The 19864-nt window shown below is 52.0% G+C and overlaps 6 protein-coding genes across 6 annotated transcripts; 1 reads left to right on the top strand and 5 right to left on the bottom strand.

Annotated features, from left to right (window-relative positions):
- Positions 1–225: 225 nt before the first annotated feature.
- On the top strand, positions 226–649 carry BO88DRAFT_419339 (uncharacterized protein; the record flags this gene model as incomplete). Its single annotated transcript, XM_025708386.1, has 2 exons — positions 226–342; positions 407–649. 2 exons carry the CDS (start codon positions 226–228, stop codon positions 647–649), a joined length of 360 nt encoding a protein of 119 aa, XP_025558221.1.
- Positions 650–1329: 680 nt separating this feature from the next.
- On the bottom strand, positions 1330–2846 carry BO88DRAFT_429493 (uncharacterized protein; the record flags this gene model as incomplete). Its single annotated transcript, XM_025709158.1, has 4 exons — positions 1330–1365; positions 1393–1409; positions 1443–2723; positions 2822–2846. The coding sequence occupies 4 exons, from the start codon at positions 2844–2846 to the stop codon at positions 1330–1332; spliced, it is 1359 nt and encodes a 452-aa protein (XP_025558220.1).
- A 1450-nt stretch (positions 2847–4296) lies between these two features.
- BO88DRAFT_457960 (uncharacterized protein) lies at positions 4297–5226 on the bottom strand (the record flags this gene model as incomplete). The annotated part of the gene is made up of 4 exons (XM_025711016.1): positions 4297–4508; positions 4583–4648; positions 4726–4837; positions 4894–5226. The coding sequence occupies 4 exons, from the start codon at positions 5224–5226 to the stop codon at positions 4297–4299; spliced, it is 723 nt and encodes a 240-aa protein (XP_025558219.1).
- A 1610-nt stretch (positions 5227–6836) lies between these two features.
- On the bottom strand, positions 6837–9766 carry BO88DRAFT_491384 (beta-glucosidase H). The gene is made up of 3 exons (XM_025712852.1): positions 9527–9766; positions 8862–9468; positions 6837–8807 (listed from the first exon to the last, which is right to left on the bottom strand). Exons 1-3 carry the CDS (start codon positions 9594–9596, stop codon positions 6965–6967), a joined length of 2520 nt encoding a protein of 839 aa, XP_025558218.1. The 5' UTR covers positions 9597–9766; the 3' UTR covers positions 6837–6964.
- Positions 9767–10355: 589 nt separating this feature from the next.
- BO88DRAFT_178744 (putative THO complex component (Rlr1)) lies at positions 10356–18024 on the bottom strand. Its single transcript, XM_025701718.1, has 2 exons — positions 13023–18024; positions 10356–12952 (listed from the first exon to the last, which is right to left on the bottom strand). Exons 1-2 carry the CDS (start codon positions 17942–17944, stop codon positions 10522–10524), a joined length of 7353 nt encoding a protein of 2450 aa, XP_025558217.1. The 5' UTR covers positions 17945–18024; the 3' UTR covers positions 10356–10521.
- A 416-nt stretch (positions 18025–18440) lies between these two features.
- Positions 18441–19735, bottom strand: BO88DRAFT_408377 (putative nucleoside-diphosphate-sugar epimerase). The gene is made up of 3 exons (XM_025707694.1): positions 19661–19735; positions 19387–19592; positions 18441–19318 (listed from the first exon to the last, which is right to left on the bottom strand). The coding sequence occupies exons 1-3, from the start codon at positions 19681–19683 to the stop codon at positions 18519–18521; spliced, it is 1029 nt and encodes a 342-aa protein (XP_025558216.1). The 5' UTR covers positions 19684–19735; the 3' UTR covers positions 18441–18518.
- Between the last annotated feature and the right edge of the window lie 129 nt (positions 19736–19864).

Genomic DNA, 19864 nt, shown 5'->3' with positions numbered 1-19864 from the left:
GGCGACATAAGTGACAACTTCTATATATCGTTTCTATATATAAGTGGAAGGTCACTTTGCGAGCCTCTTTCGATCAGTCACCCACTGTCACAAGCGGGCGTCTTGCGAAATCTTCACACGCGAGCTACCTATTTGTGATAAATTTGACACGCAAGCTAATATGGCTTTTGTTGGATCATCCATGGTCGAAACAAAGGGCGTTGTACCGCTACTCTCAGCACTTCAATGTCGTATATAGACTTCCACGAACAGGATAAGATCCGTGATACACTATATCCTGAGGTCAAGCAAGTACTGCAAAGGCTTACAGGAGCGTCGATCGTTCATATCTGGTCGCATGTGGTAACTTAGCGTCATACCCCACCCAAGAACGACAATCATATATCTGACATCTGACATCTCCAAGGTCCGTGGAAAATATGCAGATGGTCGAAAGCCGAGTGAAAAAGCTCACATCGGTAAGAACACTCAACCAGAGCCCCAAGACCTTACTTTTGACCTTCGCTTCCCAGACACGGCAGAGAGCTGGCGTGAAGATTTGTTTCGACAGTACTGTACAAAGCCCAATTCAAAGGTTGTGCCATCGCACAAATATGAGTTCTACAAGTATATAATCCATCTACATGCCGTTCGTGGTACACCCGGCTGATTGACATATCTCATCGGTAGCCTTTGGTTGCCGTTACTTCCGGTGAAGAATTATCCTTTAGCCTTTTGCGAACCGAGTTCCGTGGAGCCGGATGATGTACTTCCTGTGATATATCACAGTGATGAGGTCTGGGGCCAGAACTGCTCTTTGCAACACAACAAGTCCCAAAAGTGGTATTATAAAAGCAACCAACAGCCGTCTGAGGCTTGAATCTTCTATCAAGGGGGTAACAGATTCGATGACAAACCAGGTATACCGGCGTCATTTGTCTCACATGATTCAATAGCTGTCGCTAATCTAGTAATGGTTTTCGACAAAGGTGTCCCACATGCCTCGTTCCGCTTAGATGGAAGTGATGCTCCACGACAGAGTATTGAATTCAAAGCCATGGTCTTTTTTTGAAAATTTCGATGCTACTTTTTGGGCGATGCTACTTTTTGGGCGACTATTAAGGTGATGGGAATTTGGCACTTTGGAGGATTTTGAATATTATGCTTCTTAAAAGAATGATTTATATTGATGAACTAAACGAAGGACTTATGAGGGATTGCGAGAAGGGGCAGTCCTTACTCCAAGTAGGTAGAGAAAACCGGACCACGACTGATCTCAATGACCATTTCGCTGGTAGTCGACACTCGTAGCACTGGAAGATATCCCCAAGAAAGAGATGAAAGAAGGTTTCAAAGCTTGGATGGCACCAAAGGATCGGTTCTAATCTGGTCGCTAGCAAGGCTGTTTTCGACTTCGTTTGGAGCGACCGCTGTAATATTTCGATCATCCTCATGTCCCTTACTCTTCTTCGTACGGAACTTTTGCTCATAGTAGCGCAGCGCTTCCTCCTTAGTCATTGGCTCGGCCTTAAGATCGTAATACCAATCGTCATTGGGTATAATTCCTTCATATTCCAGTGGCACGAACCTGGAGTTTCTGTCATATGGCAAGTCTTTTTGCTCCCAGAATACTCGTTCCTGGCGCCGCAGCTCTTCAGCTTCCGACTCGCTCAGTTCCAGTGGTGTATACGGTGGCCAATAAGATGGATCTGTAGCGTAAGCCTGCCAGTCTGTAAGTCGGAACTCTTGTTCCATTTTCCAGACATGACGGGGCAATAAACTCCCTCGATTGAGTTCGAAATAACTGTCTAACTGGGCTCGGCGCTCGCGCCGCATTCTGTCAGCTTTGGTCTCGCTTGGACAAAGCTGGGTATCCGGCTCGTTTTCTGATGGCTGAGGCAGCTGGTTGTCGGGCTTGGTTTCTTCCTTTGCTGGGGTTGTCGATTCGTCCGCCGCTTCATTTTTACTTGTCTGCTCTGCTTTCAGATCGGCCAACCATTCCTCGTCTGGTATCCCGCAAAAATCTTCACATTTCATGTTCTCCTCATATGACCTACACCACTCTCGTTCCTGGCGCTGTAGCTCTTCAGCTTCGGCTTCGCTCAATTCCAGTTTTGTACCTACTGGTGGCTGATAAGATGGATCTGTAGCGGAAGCCTGCCAGTCTGTACGTCGGAAGTCTTGCTCCATTTGCCAGATATGGCGCGGCATTAGATCCTTGCGATCCCGTTCGATATAATCGTCCAACTTGGCCCGTCGCTCGCGCCGCAGTCTGTCGGCTTTGGTTTCGCTTGGGTCTGGTTCGGGGGAATTCGACTCGTCATCCGATGACTGGGACAGCTCGTCGTCGGCGGGCTTGGTTTCGTCCTCTGCTGGGGTTGCCGATTCGTCCGCTTCTCCATCTGCTCGTTTGTCCGTCTTATTGTCATCGTTGGGGCTTGGAGACGGGTCGTTGTTGAGCCCACTTGCCTCCTTTGCTTGGATTCTCGGTTCATCCGCTTCTTCGTTCGTCTTGTTGTCGTTGTCGGGGCTCGAAGACGAGTCGGTGGGAGGACCGTCGAGAGGAGGAGAGGAACATGGCTGATGAGGCTGTTTCTCAGCTTCAGTGGGATCGTTTGCGGTAGTGTGCAAACTGTCCTTCATTAGCTGGCATAGCTTCTCCTCGACTTCCCTTGGGTCATTGGTCGATGACTGATGCTGATGCTCATCGTTATTGATGGATGGATGGCAGTGCGTTGTAGTTGCTGGAAGGGAGGAGAAGGTTGTTTTTGGTGAGATGAAAGGCAGATCTGTGGATGATCTTTTGCAGGGAGCTGAGAGACTGAAAGAAGAACCAGGTGACTTTGAGAAACCGATTGATTCTGCATCTATTTTCAACTCATTGTTTGGATAATGAGAGGGTATTTATATCTGATGAATAGCTTCATCTGCCCCTCATCAAGGGGACTGTAACCGACCGCGTGAAGGCATCTTCCTTGTTGTCGGCCATATGGACGATATCCCAAGCAGATTGTATCGAGGAATAGCAGAGATCATCTCTTCAAGAGTGCTACTATGGGAGAATACCAAGATAGAAGTCGTGATGGTTGTCAAAATGAGGGTATTGGTGTGGGTTGACCAGGGAAGAGCCCTCCAAAATGCCTCGGTCGGGATTGGAACAACAACAGCAGCAGCAGCAGCAGCAGCAGCAGCAGTGGCACAGACACAGGCAGCAAAGTAATAAGGATACGGTATGTACAGCAGCGTTGCCTGGAGCAAACGGGAATTACAACTCGGTCTAGATCCAAATATTATACCACTCCCAGTCTCAGGTGAAGAGCGGTATACTCCGTGCGACTGTAATCGTTTGCTCCCAACAAGTCGTGTTTGGAACGGAGCCCCAAGCTATTGCAGAGTTACTTAGACTCATGCGCTCTATCTACCTCAGAGATGCAACTTTACGGTGACTTCCATGACACTGTCACTGCAAGGGTTCTTTCTTTATTCTATGATTACATGGTGATAACTATGGATGCTCTAGACTGTCCGACCCTAGGTCATCTTCATCAAAGGCTTCTCTTGACGGATACCTCCTACACAAAAGCCATCGAATGACTCATACAATATTACATCTTGTTATGTTGTACCTGGAACAAACAAAGCACGGGGCATGATCATCATGTGATTGTCAGACTGGTCTTGCGAGTGATTTGGTATCCTTCATGTTCATTTGGCCCTTTACTAGTGCCTACAAGCAGCAATTCACGTTTGTCATGGCTTCCAATCGTCGCAGTTACAATCAATCTATTGCTGCTGCTCGCCTCCTGATACTACCTCTGGTCGATTCGCTTCTTCCTTCGACGCCTCGCGCTGTATTTGCCAGGCTCCTTTTCGGTTTCCCTCTTATCCCCTGTTACTACTACATTCGAACGAAGTCTTCGGGTCTGAACAATGCTTAGGGCCAAGTGGGAGACATGTGACGCCCAAGGCCAATGTTAATTCTGTGGGCAGGCTTCAGGTAACATATCTTCGATGCGAGGTGCAGACGTCAAATGTTGATGATTTGGCAAGAAGATGGGTCCCAGATTTCAACGCCAAACCGGCCACTCCTGCTTTCAGTCACCACATTGACAAGACTGTGGGGAAGTCGCCTGAATATACGAGTTTGGTACGTTGTTGATTACGATCAACGCTAATCCACACATCATACAGCTGGAACAGCCAACAAATGAGGCAACGGACACTTCCAATCTCGAAACCTTCCAATAAAATGAAGCACTTCGAATGCGGGCAGACTTCGACAGCAACGGCAGCACCGTGCATAGCGACAGCGTCATTCTAGGATCCAAGAACCCAGGCAGCGTCATAATCGGGAGCACGTCCACTCAAAGTCCCTGGTCTGGTCGCAAAGAAACAAGTGCGGAGACCTTTATGGAAGTATACCATCCTACACTTGGGGATCTGGGAGCACTGGCGAATACATTCTGCAATATTGAGGTAGGGGGAATCCCTGTCAAGGTCATTGTTCGCACCGGTTCCATAACGGGTATCTATGCAGGGTTAGTGGAGATCAAGAAAGGCACCGAAAGTGCATAACAAGTGCATACCGAGGGGATATTCATACATCTGTCACAGTGCAGCTCCCATCTTCTGCTTTCATAGCTGAAGACGTTTTCATCATTTCGAGGACCTGATGGAGGTGGTGTCTGTCAGCATACTGGGGTAACTTCGTGTCTTCAAACATTTCATATGAGGGTAAATACTCACAAACAGCATCATTTGGTCCAGTTCCTGAACCGCCGTCGTTACCACCATTTTCACCTTCCTCTTCCCCTCCTCCGTTATCGCCTCCATCTCCTTCCTCGCCACCACTAGAGGCCTGGCAAGCTTCCAAGTCCCTTTTCAACTGCTCCATCTCCCTCTGTAAACACTGACCTTATCCTCCAACTCCCCCACCAACTCAAGCTCCTCCTTACAATCAACCGGGTCCAAAGGCGAAACCTTCCGATACGACATCCACAACACACGATCCATATCTTCAAGCACCGGCTCAGTGGCGCCCGAATACAAGAAACACGGAGCCCTGCGGTTCGCCGGTTGCGCACTGTATAGACTTCCTTTACAGGTAGAGCTGACTACACAGGCGCGACTGCAGGCTTCAGGATCCATCGCTGCAGGGTAGCTCTCCAGAAGATCCCAGTCCCTTGGGGGCCTTTCCACAGTGGTATGTGACAAATAGTCTCTCCTCCAGTCGGACCTCCTGCCCATTTTTGGAGGGACAAAACATGTCGAGATGTTCTCGGACAGTTTTGGCTGAGATTAGACTGGCGAGGAGGACGAGGAGGTATGTGGTGATGATAGAGGTCTTTGGAGACATTGTGGGGGCAATCCTGCACTGACTGTGAATTAAAGGAGGGTGAGAAGGACCCAAGCAAAGTTCCAGTCAATCATTACTTCAAAATATGGGCTTTGCTCGGTGTCTGAGAATATGGTACTTTCCTCGTTTACTATATACTACAAGAGTGATTTGTATGGCCCATCAGAACGATGAAAAGGATGGTCCGCGCCATGGTCATCTCCCTACTGCTGATAGTCTGACAAGCAATTAATTAGCTTCTAGGGTCCCAGCCACAGCCAGCGCAATTAAACCCCAGCTCAATGTGACAGACAGCCTCAAACGCAGTTTGTGGGTCTGAGTCTGGACTCAGACTCTTTCCCCGCTTTCATCGATCGAGGGAATGAACCCTATTAGGTATATCATCGGCGAGGGTAGTATCATCAAGGTGTTCCTATAAATCCCCCCACCCCCTTTTGTTTCAAGGGGATGACATACGTGTGTGTACTTGTAGATTCCAGTGTTGACTAGGTCGTATAGTCTATTAAGAGAAGTATTAGAGAAGATGCGAGTAAATTAATTACTCTATTTCAATCAACCAAATAGATGACAGATATCGAGTAATGATACAATATATCGATGCAGTCCTCATAAGAAGTCATGATAAGACAAATCAAACAAGTATAATAGCCTAGATCATTCCGTCTGACTCATACCGCCTTCAAGAACTTCCTCATGCAAATAGTCCTAGCACAACATCCTCAATTGAAAGAGGTAGAAATTGGGGGGGAAGGGAATCCACAATAATAGCTAGTACCAGTCAGCACCTCCCCTCTGTGACAACCAGTCACATGCCTGCCATTTAGTGAATTAAAGCTTATAAGGAATGCGCGTTCTGAGTCTGTTGACTCAGAATTCTAGTCTTTTACTGGATAATCTAGCGGATAGATAGCCAGAGGATTCACGCCTGAAGCGCACCAGGCGGGATCCTGACACCCTCTGACCTCCTCCTAGCTACAATGCTACTTCCTATACCAATCTCTAGTAGTACCCTTACTCAATCAACTGGTTACTACTATCACTCCTGCCACCACCACTACTACTACAATTATCCACCACAGAGTACATGAAGTAGTAATACGCATCCTGACACAATAGTATGTAGCACGAACTCATCAAATCCACCGACTCGGTGGATACATTTAAATAGTAGGATAAAGATATCACATTATACCGGTAGTATTAACGAGCAGCGTGCATACATATGTGCGTGTGTTTGTGACAGATGTGTTTATGAAGGGTATTATATCATTTCCACGAGGCGTGTTTGATCATATGTACTTCAGTATTGTAGTGTCTATGGTTGAAATGAACCGAAGGTAAAGAGAGAGAGAGAGAGAGAGAGAGAGAAAGTAAAGTGTGACTTCAAAGTGATAGCTAGTAGATAGTAGTAGACTCGCTAGGAGTGGAGTGCGTATGTTATTCTACTACCTTACCCAGTTGTGCTAGGATCTATTGTATCATTGATATGAATCCATGTTGTCTTCTATTTGTTTCCTACCTTTACTCATCTCTGTAAATAGAAGTATCCAATCTCAATTCATTGACCGTCACATAATCAATCATAACCCATATACATACTATGCACGTCATGATTGAGATACGGCATCCCTACAACCCAACCCAGTACCTCGTCCTCTCAACTGCAAACTCCCCCTTCAACTCTCCCTCTCCAGTTCCTGTGACCAACACCCCGTATGTTCCCTTCTCCGATGCCCATTTCTCGCGCTGTTCGTCCCACCAGCTCGTCGCCAATTTCTTCTCCACCACAATCTCAACCTGTTTCTCCTCCCCAGGCTGGAGGAAGACCTTCGTGAAACCCTTCAGTTCGCGGACGGGCCGGTTCACCTCCGTCTTTGGGGGAAGGACCCACAGCTGGACAATTTCGGCGCCGGCGACGGCGCCTGTGTTCTTTACTTTGACTGTGGCTGTGATGGGTTCGCCGTCGGTGAGGGTGCTCTTCTCCGGGGAGGTAGTGAGCTTCAGATCACTGCGGGAGAAAGTGGTATAGGATAGGCCGTGGCCGAAGGGGAAGAGGGGTTTCACGTTCGTCTTTTCGTAGTACCTGTATCCGACGTAGATGTCTTCGCCGTAGAGAACGCGGCCTCGCTCAGAGCGGAAGTTAAGATAACTAGGGTTATCCTGTAAGCGGACGGGGAATGTTAATGGGAGCTTGGCGGACGGGTTGACGTCTCCGAAGAGAACGTCCGCGATGCCGTTACCACATTCGTTCCCGCCGAACCAGGCGTGGACGAGGGCTTTGGCTTTGTGGACCCATGGCATGGTGACAGGGGTACCGGACTGGAGACACACGACTGTGTTGTCGGGGTTTGCGTCGAGGACACGAGAGATCAGTTCATCGGTTCCAGGAGGAAGGTCCATGTGTTCGCGGTCGTTGCCTTCGGTTTCCCATTCGCTAGTGAGACCGGCGAAGATGATGACTTGGGAGGCTTGGCTGGCTTGGGAGACGGCGTTGGAGATCAGTTCTTCTTGGCTGACCTGGCGGGCGGCGCCGAAGCGGAATCCGCCGGGTCCGAAGATGACGATGCCCCGGGTGTCGAGGTCGGAGGTGGGGGCGCTGCCGAATTCGAGGACTACTTTGTAGGTTTGGCCTGCGTTGAGGTGCTTAGAGCCGCGTTCTTCGACGGTGGCGTTGCCGAAAAAAGCAGTGCCTTGGCGTTGGTTCTTGGTGTTGTCGACGACGGTTTCGTTGTCGACGAGAAGACGGCCGGTGCCGACTACGGTGACGCCGAAGTCGTAGACGCCAGATTCGGTGGGGGTGAAGTAGCCTTCCATGTCGACATAAAAAGTGAGGGAGTGGATCTTGGGGTTGACGTAGTCCATGAGGAAGCCGCTGGAGCGGAGGAGATGGAGCTCGTCGACGAGGGTGCGGTTCTCGTGGGAAGGAGGCTCGTTGTAGACACGGAACGTGAACCCTGGTTTACCATCCTGGGTTTTGAGCAAAGGACCGAGGAGAGGAAGTTCTTTGTGGGAGTAGACGCCTTGCGAGAATTGAACTTCGGAGGTGGCTTTGGCGGCGACGCCGTCCAAGGGCGAGACGGTGTAGTAGGGGTCTAGGGAGGCAGAACCTCCGCCACAGTAGGCGGCGATTTGGGCGTTGGGTCCGATGACCAGGACCGGCTTGTCTTTGCGGAGGGGAAGAATGTTATCTTCATTTTTCATAAGCACGACGGCTTCAGCAGCGGCGCGGCGGAGAAGCTCCTGGTCTTGGGGGCGATTGAGGGCTTTTTCTGGGGCGTGCTCGGGGATGCCCAGAGGCTCGACCCAGTTGATGAGGTTAAGAATGTTGCGGACGCGGTCGTCCAAAACGAATTCAGGTACCTTGTTAGACGACACAGCATGCGCTAGGGCAGAGCCACGCCAGCGTGTCTTGCCGGGCATTTCGAGGTCCAGACCAGCAGCAATAGCATCGGAGGTGCTATAGGTTCCGAACCTGGAGCACTGTTAATATCCATGCTAGGCAGCTATTTATAGAGATATTTCTTACCAATCACTCATTACCAGACCATCCCAATTCCACTCCTTCCGGAGAATATCCGTAATAAGCTCCTTATTCTCACTGACATGTGTGCCATTGACCTTATTATAGGCCGTCATAACACACGCAGTAGGACATATCTTCATGGCCAACTGAAACGGCAACAGGTATATCTCGCGCAGGGCACGCATAGTGACGATACTGCTGACCGCCAGACGCTCATGCTCCTGATCATTGCAGACAAAGTGCTTTAGTGTGGCAGCAACGCCCTTCTCCTGCAACCCCTTGCAGTAATTCCCAGCCAAAATTCCCGAGAGTACGCCATCCTCAGCGAAAGACTCGAAGCCTCGACCGCCGAGCGGAGAGCGCTGGATGTTGATGGTGGGACCGAGCACGATATGCGAGCCCTTAGCGATGGACTCGTCACCCATCAGCTGGCCCACCTCGTGCAGCAAATGGGCGTCCCAGGTTGCTCCGAGGGCGGTGGCACAGGGGAAACAGGCGGCTGGGATTCCGTTGAAGAAGCGGGTGCCTCGCACGCCATTGGGACCATCGGACATGCGCAGAGCGGGGATGTTTAGTCGGGAAATTGAGGCAGTGTGCCAGAAGTCCACGCCTGTGGTACTGATTAGTGATCTTTTCTGTTATTAATTCGGTTATAGGTCGTTACTTGCCAGCCGTGAGAGCTACCTTTTCGCCCAGCGTGAGCTCTTCAATGGTTTTTTCCACGTCCAGACGTGCCATGGTGACGGAGACGGGAGGATGAATTGATTATAATTCGAGAAGTGGATGGACTGGCATTCGAGTTAACTGCAGGTTGTGCAGCAGAGTTTAGTTTAAAGAGCCGGAGAATCGTCGGTACAGGAACGGGGAGTGGGGGATTGAAGTATAAATTTATCACAGATCAGACTGACTCGAGTCGAGGACTACTAGTACTAGTACTGAAACAAGTGGTTGAAGCGGGGCAGACGGAGGAGTTCATATACCCGGAACTCAACGGTGCCTGACACCCCGCCTGAATCATCCATGCATCCGATGGCTGCAGAGTGGGATGGAATGCATCATGGATCAACATCATGAATGGCGGATCGACGGGAGGAATGGCCGAAGGAGCAGCCACGAAATGCCCCGAGGATTACCCGCCTGGTTTGGTCGGAGTGTCGGCCCGCCTGCCCTGTCGCCAGTTGGCCTTTCGTCTTGCAGATGGACCGGGTATCCTGGCAGCCACCATCTTACTTGCAGATGCAGATGCAGGGTCTGAAACTCAACCACGTCGGACATTGTCCTACCCAGCAAAGCAAAACATCCCACTTACATCCTTGTCCCTCGACTACTAATGCAGTCAGACTACGGACCGGAACTTAACTCTCGTAACGTGCAGCCAGCTGACTGCGAGTAGGTAGTAGCTGCTATGCGTCCGGGTATCCAATCAAGAACACAAATGGGGAATGGAGGAAAAATTGTATGGTACAGGCCATGTGTGCACATAGATCAAAAAGTCCCAGACAAACAGACGGAACGCAGAACACCGTCCAACAATGCTAGTAATAGAGTCGTGTAGTAGGTCAAAAGGAAGGAAATGGTAGATTCAATGAGAGACAAAAAAAGAGCAACATGCAATCACGCATCATTCCGCCGGTATCAAACCCCTTGTATCTTCAATCATCCTTCATGCGCCACGTCGGGGCCGTTTGGATTCATTTCCCATCCGCATTCCTCCACGTCCACCACCATCGCCATGTCCTCCTTCATCCCCAGGTCGATTACGCTTGCGGTGAGGCCCACTAGGCGCCCCCTCGCGATGGTATTCCCGTTCACGCGGACGATCCCGGTTACGGTCACGATCACGATCCCGCGGCTCGCGCCCACCTCCCCATCGTCGGTCATCCTCAGCACCAGCAAGCGGGGGCGGCGGAGGTGGTGGGGGACCCTGTCCGCCAAGAGAAGACGGAGGTCGAAGACGGCCTTCATGCTCCTGATTGCTTGGGGCAATGTCCGAGCCCTCCTCCCGGTCACGCCGCCGCCGGTTGTCTTCACGTGCGCCAGGCCCACGTCGAGATGCCTCGCGAGACTCATACCGTTCTTCCCGAGGCCCTCCCGGTGCACCACCCGCGTCGCTTCGGCGACTCCGTTCACGCTCGTAATCCCGGTTTCGGTCTCGATGCTCTTCCCGTCGACTGCCACTGCGTGATCCCTCCTCTTCGCCGCCACGCCGTTCCCGATCGCGGTCCCGCTCCCGTTCACGATCATGTGGGTGTGTGCCCGAAGAGAACCGCTGGCTTCGTCGGCTCTCCGCGCTGGACTCCTCCGCAGGCTCTCCTCGACTGCCTCCTGGTCGGCTGCGTGAAGGGCCATCTTCTTCACCGTAGGGAGCGCCAGAAGACCGACCCGCCAGAAGATCGGGGCGACCTTGAGATGCTGAGCCACCGCGGCCACCATCCTCCTGCGCACCGGGAGTTGGAGGCCGGGCCGCTTGCGGTGATGGTGCGTTCATGGCACCAGACTGTCGATTGGCACCCCGTCCTCGAATCGTCGGACCAGGGCCACGGTCCGGCGGCCCGCCGGATTGCTGGAGCATATTGTTGATGCCAGCAAATCGCTTGTCTCCCCGGCCACGTTCACCACCAAACCCAGGACCTGAAGGCGGGCCACGTGGCATGGCTGCGGGTCCAGAGGGTGGTCCTAATCCACTGCGTGGACCAGATGGGGGAACAATCGATGCAGGAGATGACGCATGATGCGAGCGTTGACCGCCCCCGTATGAGTTGTCTTGGGGCTGCTGCTGCAAGACCTTCAACCTATCAGGGTGAATTCCGCTAGTGTCGAGTTTCTCGGGGCCTGGTGACGGGGGGCCTGTTGTGGTAGACTGATCTGGTGCGTTTCGTAAGCCTTGCCGGCCAGGGCCAGTAGGAGGCTGGCGTTCAGTCGGAGCCATTGCACCAGACGCAGGTGGTCCTTGAGAATGCTGTAACCCGGCGGCATTGCGGCCACCACGCCCAGCATTGTTTCTTCCTCTCGGGCCTGACGGAACCTCCGTAGGTGGCTCTGGTTGACGCAGTCGGCCATGATTCATGTCAATGCCGGTCACTGTATCTCGACTGTCAGCGCCATCCATGGAAGGACGCCCATATCGCTCACTTCGTGGCCCTGTGGGCATATCCTCGTTTCGTGCATGAGACTGAGCGAAATTGGCAGCACGGCGATCATCGGCTGGAAACCGTTCCGGACGGCCCAATGGTTCCATTCTTGGAGGAGACAATGCTCGTGGTTGCAAATTTCGTCGGTCGTCTCTATCTTGTCGTCCGCTTTCGCCCCTCCGAAAACCTTCTGGGTGGTCGTCTATCATACCGGCGCGATCAGGGTGCGTGGGAGGAACAGATCGTACATTTGCTGGTCCCTCCCGAACATCTGGCCGTAGACGGCCGGGCCGATCCGGCCAGTCCGCATCACGCGGCGGACGTCCCTCCCGGTGAGGAAAGCTGCGGAATGGCTCGTCCATGGGTTGCCTTGGGTAGTCCCTGTCAATTCGGGGGTAGGGTCTCACATCACCCATGGCCGGATCGAATGGCCGAGGATAGTCATGGTCCCCACCAAAGCGACCACCACGTGGATAGTCTTGATGTCTGTCACGGCGGTCCTCTAAAAGATCAGGCCGTGGCGGTAACTTGTCTTCACGGTTGAATCGGTGTGGTCCTTGCGCTTGTGCTCGGGTGTTCTGCGCACTAGATGGTGCCCGTTCCGGTTCAGGGCGCTTCGGTACGTTTGCCGGTCTACCTGAGTCTGAGATTTTCGACGTAGCTTGCGATGCAGCGGGCGATGCTGGCGCCTGGGGCCGAGCAGGCAAGTCTGCCTCTGGATGAGCCCCGCGAGCAGAAGTCACATCCTTCTCGCTTGATGTTTGCTCGCGATTGGCGGGTGCTTGTGTTTCGGCAATTTGAGCCGCAGGCGAATCACGTTGAGATGTCGTAGTCTTTGTGTCCGAAGGCTTTTGTGCTGTCCGATCAGCCAGCGGGACATCGGCCATCTTTGCATCCTCTATCTCTCCATCTTCAACCTCGGCCTTCGTGGCACCCGAATCGGGTTTCGACTCTCCTTGCGACCTGTAGTTGCGTAGATATCAGTATTTGAGATCAACACAGTAAAGTGATTTTTCTCCCCCTGGGGACTTACCCGTTGGTAGTTGTAGGCTTGAACTCGACAGCACTAGCATTCAAGGGGGTGGGTGTTGTAGACGATGGACGTGGTGTGGTTGGTTTCGTTGCTGCACCTGGTCTGCCAGGAACTGGCGGGCTTGCGCTCATGAACGCTTGAGGAAGCAACCATTTCTTCTCACGCCGGTTGAGATCGCCAATCAGAGAAGCAGCCGGAATCTTGACATCATCTCGTTCGTCGTTCTGACTCAAGCTGTTCATGCTGGTTAACATGTCCCGGCCTATCCAGTTCACAGCGGGGAAGTTCTGCACAACAGCCTTCAACACGCTGATCGCGTTACGAATGTGCATGTACTCGCCACCGTTCAAGCACGTCTTCAGAGCTGAGGAGAAGAGGCGGTGCCACTTGTACAAAAGCCGACGGAAATCTTCGTACTCCAGATAAATGGCTGGCTTCCCATCCGAGTCAACATTCTTGGCGAATCCAGGAAGGTCTTTCTTAGTACCAAAGGCTTCCTTCTCGTAGACAGCCTTGTCGGCATGCCAACGACCGAGGTCGCGTAAGACCTCGTTCAAGAAACGACCCAGGTTATCTGCCTCTCTTGATGTGCACTGGAATATCAGCGCGGTAAGTCTTTGCTCCCTAAACAGCTGATCCAGAAGTCCGACGGTTCGGAAGTTTGGAGTCCCAGTTGTATGCAAGAATTTGAGCATCTTGAAGCAGTAGAATGCATCAATGGGAGACAACAAGAGACGCGGTAGGAAGCACTGCTCAAGAAGGGCAACATTCAACGAATCGTGCTTCCCACGCATACCCGCAAACCAGCGATCTTTCTCCTTCTGTAGTTTGGTCCTTGTTTGCCCGTAGGCTTTCAAGTGGGCCTTGTTCTCCTCCAGTATCCGATCTTGGAGTTGCGTGAGTTGCTTCTTCTCTCGCTCTTTTCTCTGCGTCCCTGCCATGCTGATATCGGACCGATCGTTGCTGATGGCCATGACCTTCCTCTTCTGTCGATCAATTTCGTCTTCATACGATTTCTGGGGTATATGCACGTCGTACAAAGATAGCTGCCAGAATGTCACATAGAACTGTAAGCCGACAACGCCCCATGTCTCGGGACTCAACACAGCCTTGACTTGGTCCTGGAGATCTTGCATGACGGGATTCAAAGCAGGCGCCTCGGCAGCGACAGGTCCAGTAGAGACTGTAGCAGCGTTATTATCGGTGTTGTTCGCGGTCTCTGCTTTTTCGGCATCAACATCCATGGCATTCTCTGACGGCTGTTCGCCTTCAGTCACGGTCGCCTCCCCATCTTCCGTCGTTTCCATCTTGTCAGTTTCGGGCTTGGGTGGAGATGTCTCTTCGCTCTCGCGACTGGACACCAGTGCGACCGGAGTCTTTGATGATTCTTCATCCTGCATCGTCTTTTCTATATCTGCAACCTTCTTCGCAATACTCGGGCGCCGAATCCAAAACGCTACTTCGGGCTGGATGCCGAAATCGCTGATGAGGGAAGCCAAGTCGGGAACGAACGAATCAAACTCCTCGACCGACAAGTTACTGCGAAGCAGGTCCAGGTACTGAACAAGGATACGGTGAATCTCATCGAAGATATTTCCCAAGAGCTTGAGCTCTGAAGCGCCTTCGGTTTCTCTGAAGACGCAGATCAGTCGTTCTTGGGCTATGGCAATGAGCAATTGTCCGGCAAGCTTTGAAACAGTGAGAGATTTCATGAGTCGTCTCGAGGTAGTCTTTGACTCGTGTCGCTTATCCAACAACTGCAAGATTGTCTGCGATTGTAGAAGTTCGCCACCTGCCATGGCCTGGATTTGCGCATCGTTGAAATTGTTGTCTGTGATGATTCCCGCCATAGAACTAATCATCTGCTCGAGGATGATCAAATCCGTTGAATTGTTCTGGCGAAGCTGATCCACAACGTACTGTAAGACCGGGGTTGGATCCATCACCGAATATCTCTTGAAAGTCCTTCCTGCAAATGTCGCCAAGGCGTTCAACCAACGACTAGTCAACAAGCCGCCTTCTTGAACGCGGCTTCGTCCCTTCTGGCCCAGCGAGCTGATCATGACCCACGTCAGGATATCGTACCCAAGATATGTGAAGTAGCGCGCACACTCCACAACGACTTCGATAAGATTCTCGTAAGACTCTATCTGATTGATGGCCACACTGATAACGATGCCCGGATTTGCGTAGGCAATCTTGGCCAACGCACGAGCCATAGGTCGAATATTCGTTTTGCTGAGCCTCTTAAGAACATCTTTCGTTTCCGCCTTCGCCTGATCAAATGCCGACTTGATGTCAGGAAGTCTGGACGTCTGGCCGGAATTCCACTCGGCATACATGTTGTACCGTATCTCTGTAGGGAAGAAACTGATAAGGTCGAAGATCTCATTCACCACACCGGGATTCGCCTTCGTAAGACTGATCGACGGTACCAGGAGTCGTTTGCAAAGATCCTGCCAACGAGCTCTGTTCTCTGGCGAGTGATCTTTGCTCATGCTGTGCTTTCCGATCCTTGCAATTTTTGTTAGTAGGCTTGGATCTTGGCCGATTTTATGACCAGACAGATTGAGGAATGATGAACACAATGCGAAGACGTCGTCAACAGTCTGGCAAATGGGAACATTATCCGCCCAATCATCCCAGTAAAACCTGTAGTCGGTCCCATCGTTTGTATCTTCTTTATCGAGTTGAGCCCACCGGAGAACTCGGCGTGGTGGCGCCTGCGTCAGTCGTATTTGTCCCTTTGGCACGCCAGACTGATCATGATTGAGTATTTGCTTTTGCTCTTTGAGCGCGTCCACCGAGGGCAATGGGCGTAATGAAGAATAGACCTTGCCAAGACAGTGGTGCAGGATGCGGTGGATGAATTCGGGAAGTTCGGGATAGACATCCATAAGCCAGGGGAATTTGCTCAGGATGAAAAGAGACTCGGGGAGAGCTCCAATGGCGAGTAGACTCTTAAGAAGCATCACTTTCTGGTCAGAAGGTTCAGGAAGCTCGTCCTCCTCCGCCTTTACGCTTGTAGATTTGTCCGTTTCCTGATCTTTTCCTGGAGTCGCTGATCGCGTCTCAGACTCGCGAATGCGTGGAATGGGTAGGGTGTCGTCTGATAGAGCACCAGCCATCATCAAGGCATTGATGCCACCACCAGGCCGTGCTGCCCGTTCGCGATCAGCCTTCTCCTTCAGCTTCTCTTCTTTGAGCGCATCCATGGAGTCATCCGGCCTCCAGAGGTGCGGATACAGGTCACGTAGAGAAATGAAACCAACTTTGATCAATAGAGCTGCAAGGTAAATTAGGTTGTCCGGAAGAACGTCGGATTTGGCACGAGCGCGGGAGGAATAGAAACGAAGCTTGAAACCAAGTAACTGTGCTGCTACTCGACTTCCCTTGGGAGGTAGTGTTCCGGTTTCTTCAATCCATTTCCGCATTTCCTTTTCCTCTTCCGAGAGACTGTTGCTTTCCGGGAGAATTCGCTGTAGCTCTTCTTTGGACACAGGCCGGCGACCGATTTCAAAGAAAGCACGGATTCCGATTTCTCTAACTCTATTCCAGAACTCGTGATCTCGATGTTCGTTCGCTTTCATTGCTTCGAGACGTTCTTCATCGGTAGTTACCCACCCAGAAGACCCAGGTAAGGCCCAGTTGGGTAGACCAGAATCACGGTTACCCGCATCGACTGTGCGGAAGGCATCCTCTTTCGGCCACCAGGAGCTAGCCCGCAAGAGCTTCACGAAGAAGCGGTACTGCTTTACAAGGACAGCAGCAAAGACGTCGAGAGTAACATCAAGGACACGGCCTACATCCATATCAAACGCGCCAATCATCGCCTTCACCTTCTCAAATGTGTCCTCGACGACTTCGCTGGAGGGGGGCTCATTGTTACTCGTCGTAAAGAGCTCTGTAAGCAACTTTGAGTATCCTTCAGACTCTTCCCGCAGAAGGTTGTAGTTCGATTGCCGATAGAGGAGGTTCGTCTGCTTGCGAATACCCATGCGTGTGAACGTTTCTCGGACAAGTCCTAGGGATTGAAGGAGTTGAGTGTCGAGTTGGAGGCGCATGAGAGCGGGGTTAATCCTCGTAGAGAACACGAGCGGTCTCAGGGCACTATTAGAAGTGTCGGAATCGGTGAGGATAGATAAAGTGTCCAGGAATAAGGAGCGAGTGTCGAGGATGGCTTGGGTTTGTCCTTCATTCTGCATATCAACGTCCTCAGCGGCAACATCTTCACCAATGACATCCCTAACGGCAGCTCCAGCTTCCTCCGGTGGCAGACGACCGTGTAGGGCGGACCGAATGAGTTCCTGGTATATCGAGGCAAGTGCGGCGGCATCTTGTGCGTCTCTCACTTGGATACCCTTTTCCACAAGATCCTTCTTTCCAGTCGTCGCCCACTCGTCGATGGCGTTCTGTGTAACATATTCGTAGTCGTAGGGTGGCGGGGGCCCGGCAGGAGGCTGAGGAGCCGACGCCTGAGCTATCGGCGCAGGTGCCGGCGTGGGAGTAGGCGCAGGAGATGGATTGATGTGTGACGGTGGTTGTGACGAGGAAAGAGAAGGTGATGAAGGGGGCTTTTGGTGATCTGTTGTTGAAGGCACGCCGTTTGCCTGGCTTTGTTCTGAGACGTCTTTCGCGGGAGTTGTGCTGGGCGGGGACATGGCATTATCCCTCCGACCGGCAGGAGGGTTTTGACCATCGGTGCTAGGCCTTCGACCCATGCTATTCCTTCCACCCCGACTGGGTTGCCTTCGTAATCGACCACGCGCGTCAGAGTAATCGCGAGATTGCGGACCGTAGTTATGTTGCGACATGTTGAGATTGCCCGGTCGATGGGGCGATGGCCGTTGACCGTCGTTCCCTGAATCGCCAGACCACGATCTATCACCTCTCTTTCTCTTTCCTCCGGCACCTGGAGCCATGACAGCCCGATTGGAGCTAGAGTGCGCGGATAGAAAACCGATGTGTTCCCGACAGGTCGCAATTCATGCGGCGAACCTAGATTTCCGAGGGTCAGCTTCCTTCACGTGGGACCACAGAGCCGCAATCGGTCGGAGAAATCGATGGAACGCGGTTTAGGGGACTATTGGAAACAACCTGCTGTGGAAAACTCATACGGCGGAAGGAGGGAAAGGATGATGCCTGGGGAAGACACAAAGATCGCTGGTCGGATCAAAGAACGTAATGGCAGTGAATGCACGGGTAGCAGTAAAGGCGGCGGCGTCTACGGGCGGGTGTCGCGCCTCGATCGCTTAGTCTCGAGAGCTCCGCGCTAGGCTTTTTCGGTGTTACCCGCCTGAGGCAATTTCCTTTGTTCACAGAACTCATTATATTTGCTACTTGTTACGACCAATATGTCACTCGGTTTTGAAGTAGAATCAATCGATTCAATGGCGATGGTTCACACCTTACATAATCCATATCGCACCTTGAATATTATCATGTCATTCATTATATCAATACGTCGTAGTTGGCTACATAAACTTCCGGGCTCCCTCACAGCAAGCCCAAAGCCTTGGCCTCAATGTCAACGATGTCAGGAATAAGCTCCTTCAGACTAGGCCGGTGGGGGTTCCAACCCAATAGCTTTCTACCACGGTAGGAAGTACCGCGAGAGCTGCTACCCCAGGCATACAGGCCAAACTGGTTGATCTCAGTAACCTGTTCGTCGGTCAAGGGCTCAACCTCAGGGGACGGGATGAGCTTCTTCTCATAAGCCACCTGGGCCACCTGCTTCTGGATGTCACCCCAGCAGAAAGGACCGTTCTCTGCCAAGTAGTAACCCTTGTCGTTCCAAGTGGCCTTGCCACCGCCCGCAGCAGCAGCCTCACTCAGCAGAAGGTAAAGATCACTCAGATCCTGCACGTTGATCTGGTGCCAGATATTCTTGCCCTCACCGACCTGCAGACCCTTCTTGCGCTTCAGGACAGCAGAAGCCAGCCAGTATGCCTGCACACTCTTCTGGTTGCAGGGTCCACGACCCGGTCCGTAGATGGTAGGCGGACAGACGATGGCAATCTTGACACTGTCGGGAGCACGCTTGCCAGCATTGATGACAATCTCATCGACATTGCGGTGGAACGAATCGGCAGGAAGGTTGAGGAGCTCATCCACACCATCCCAGTCATCATGCTGCTTGGCACGTTCCAGACCCCAAGTGTTGCTACGGAAGTCCTCCACGGTCAAGATGCCGGTTCCAGAAGTGTGGATCCACCACACTGGTCGGTCAGGGGTGTGGTGAGTGGCACCCTTCGCAATGGCTTCGGCGGCAGCGACATGATCACAGTCGGCACAGTCTAACCATGGCCCGTGAGTTATACATTCAAATTACAGAGAGCACGTGAGCAGGGACTCGGGAACATACGGAGTACGATGTCAGCGTTCTTGACTTCCTCCTCAATGATATCGGCCGAGTCAAGGTCACCCAGTACAATCCTTACGTTGGGGTACTTGCTGGTGACCTGAGCGGCTTTGTCCTTGTTGCGCACCAAGACGGAGTACTGCCAGTCAGGATGAGCCTGGTAGACGTCGTAAAAGGTGTCTCCACCGATGTATCCAGTAACACCGGTGCTGCAATATACGAGGAGCAGCGGTCAACAAGTGTACTAACATCTGTGAGAAGATAAGCGGGAACCTACAGGAAAACCTTTTGGGGAGCCATCTTGTCGTAGTGTTCGTAAGAAGGTTGGTATGAGAATGGACAAGGAATTGCTGGGGAAAGAGTGCTACTAGAAGTGGGGGAGGGGAGCTCGACTTTTATAGCTTGATCAAAACAAAGAGCGACCAACTGCCAGTTCCAGCTTAAGCTCCGCCATGCTTTGAAATCAAGAGTGGGCAAGATG

This window comes from Aspergillus vadensis (genome assembly GCF_003184925.1).
Source record: "Aspergillus vadensis CBS 113365 unplaced genomic scaffold BO88scaffold_30, whole genome shotgun sequence".
Taxonomy (NCBI): Eukaryota; Fungi; Ascomycota; class Eurotiomycetes; order Eurotiales; family Aspergillaceae; genus Aspergillus; species Aspergillus vadensis.
The sequence above is the reverse complement of the archived record's forward strand: the minus strand, read 5'-3'. Positions and strand labels throughout refer to the sequence as shown.

Excerpts from the sequence above, each read along its gene's own strand:
- BO88DRAFT_178744 (XM_025701718.1), bottom strand. The coding sequence starts at position 17,944 with ATGGCTCCAGGTGCCGGAGGAAAGAGAAAGAGAGGTGATAGATCGTGG. Across the intron at positions 12,953-13,022 it reads AAGCCTACAACTACCAACGG|GTCGCAAGGAGAGTCGAAAC; the intron begins GTAAGTCCCCAG and ends ACGCAACTACAG.
- BO88DRAFT_408377 (XM_025707694.1), bottom strand. The coding sequence starts at position 19,683 with ATGGCTCCCCAAAAGGTTTTCCT. Across the intron at positions 19,593-19,660 it reads GCTCCCCAAAAGGTTTTCCT|CACCGGTGTTACTGGATACA; the intron begins GTAGGTTCCCGC and ends CGTATATTGCAG. Across the intron at positions 19,319-19,386 it reads GAACGCTGACATCGTACTCC|ACTGTGCCGACTGTGATCAT; the intron begins GTATGTTCCCGA and ends GGCCATGGTTAG.
- BO88DRAFT_491384 (XM_025712852.1), bottom strand. The coding sequence starts at position 9,596 with ATGGCACGTCTGGACGTGGAAAAAACCATTGAAGAGCTCACGCTGGGC. Across the intron at positions 9,469-9,526 it reads AAAGGTAGCTCTCACGGCTG|GCGTGGACTTCTGGCACACT; the intron begins GCAAGTAACGAC and ends TCAGTACCACAG. Across the intron at positions 8,808-8,861 it reads GGTCTGGTAATGAGTGATTG|GTTCGGAACCTATAGCACCT; the intron begins GTAAGAAATATC and ends ACAGTGCTCCAG.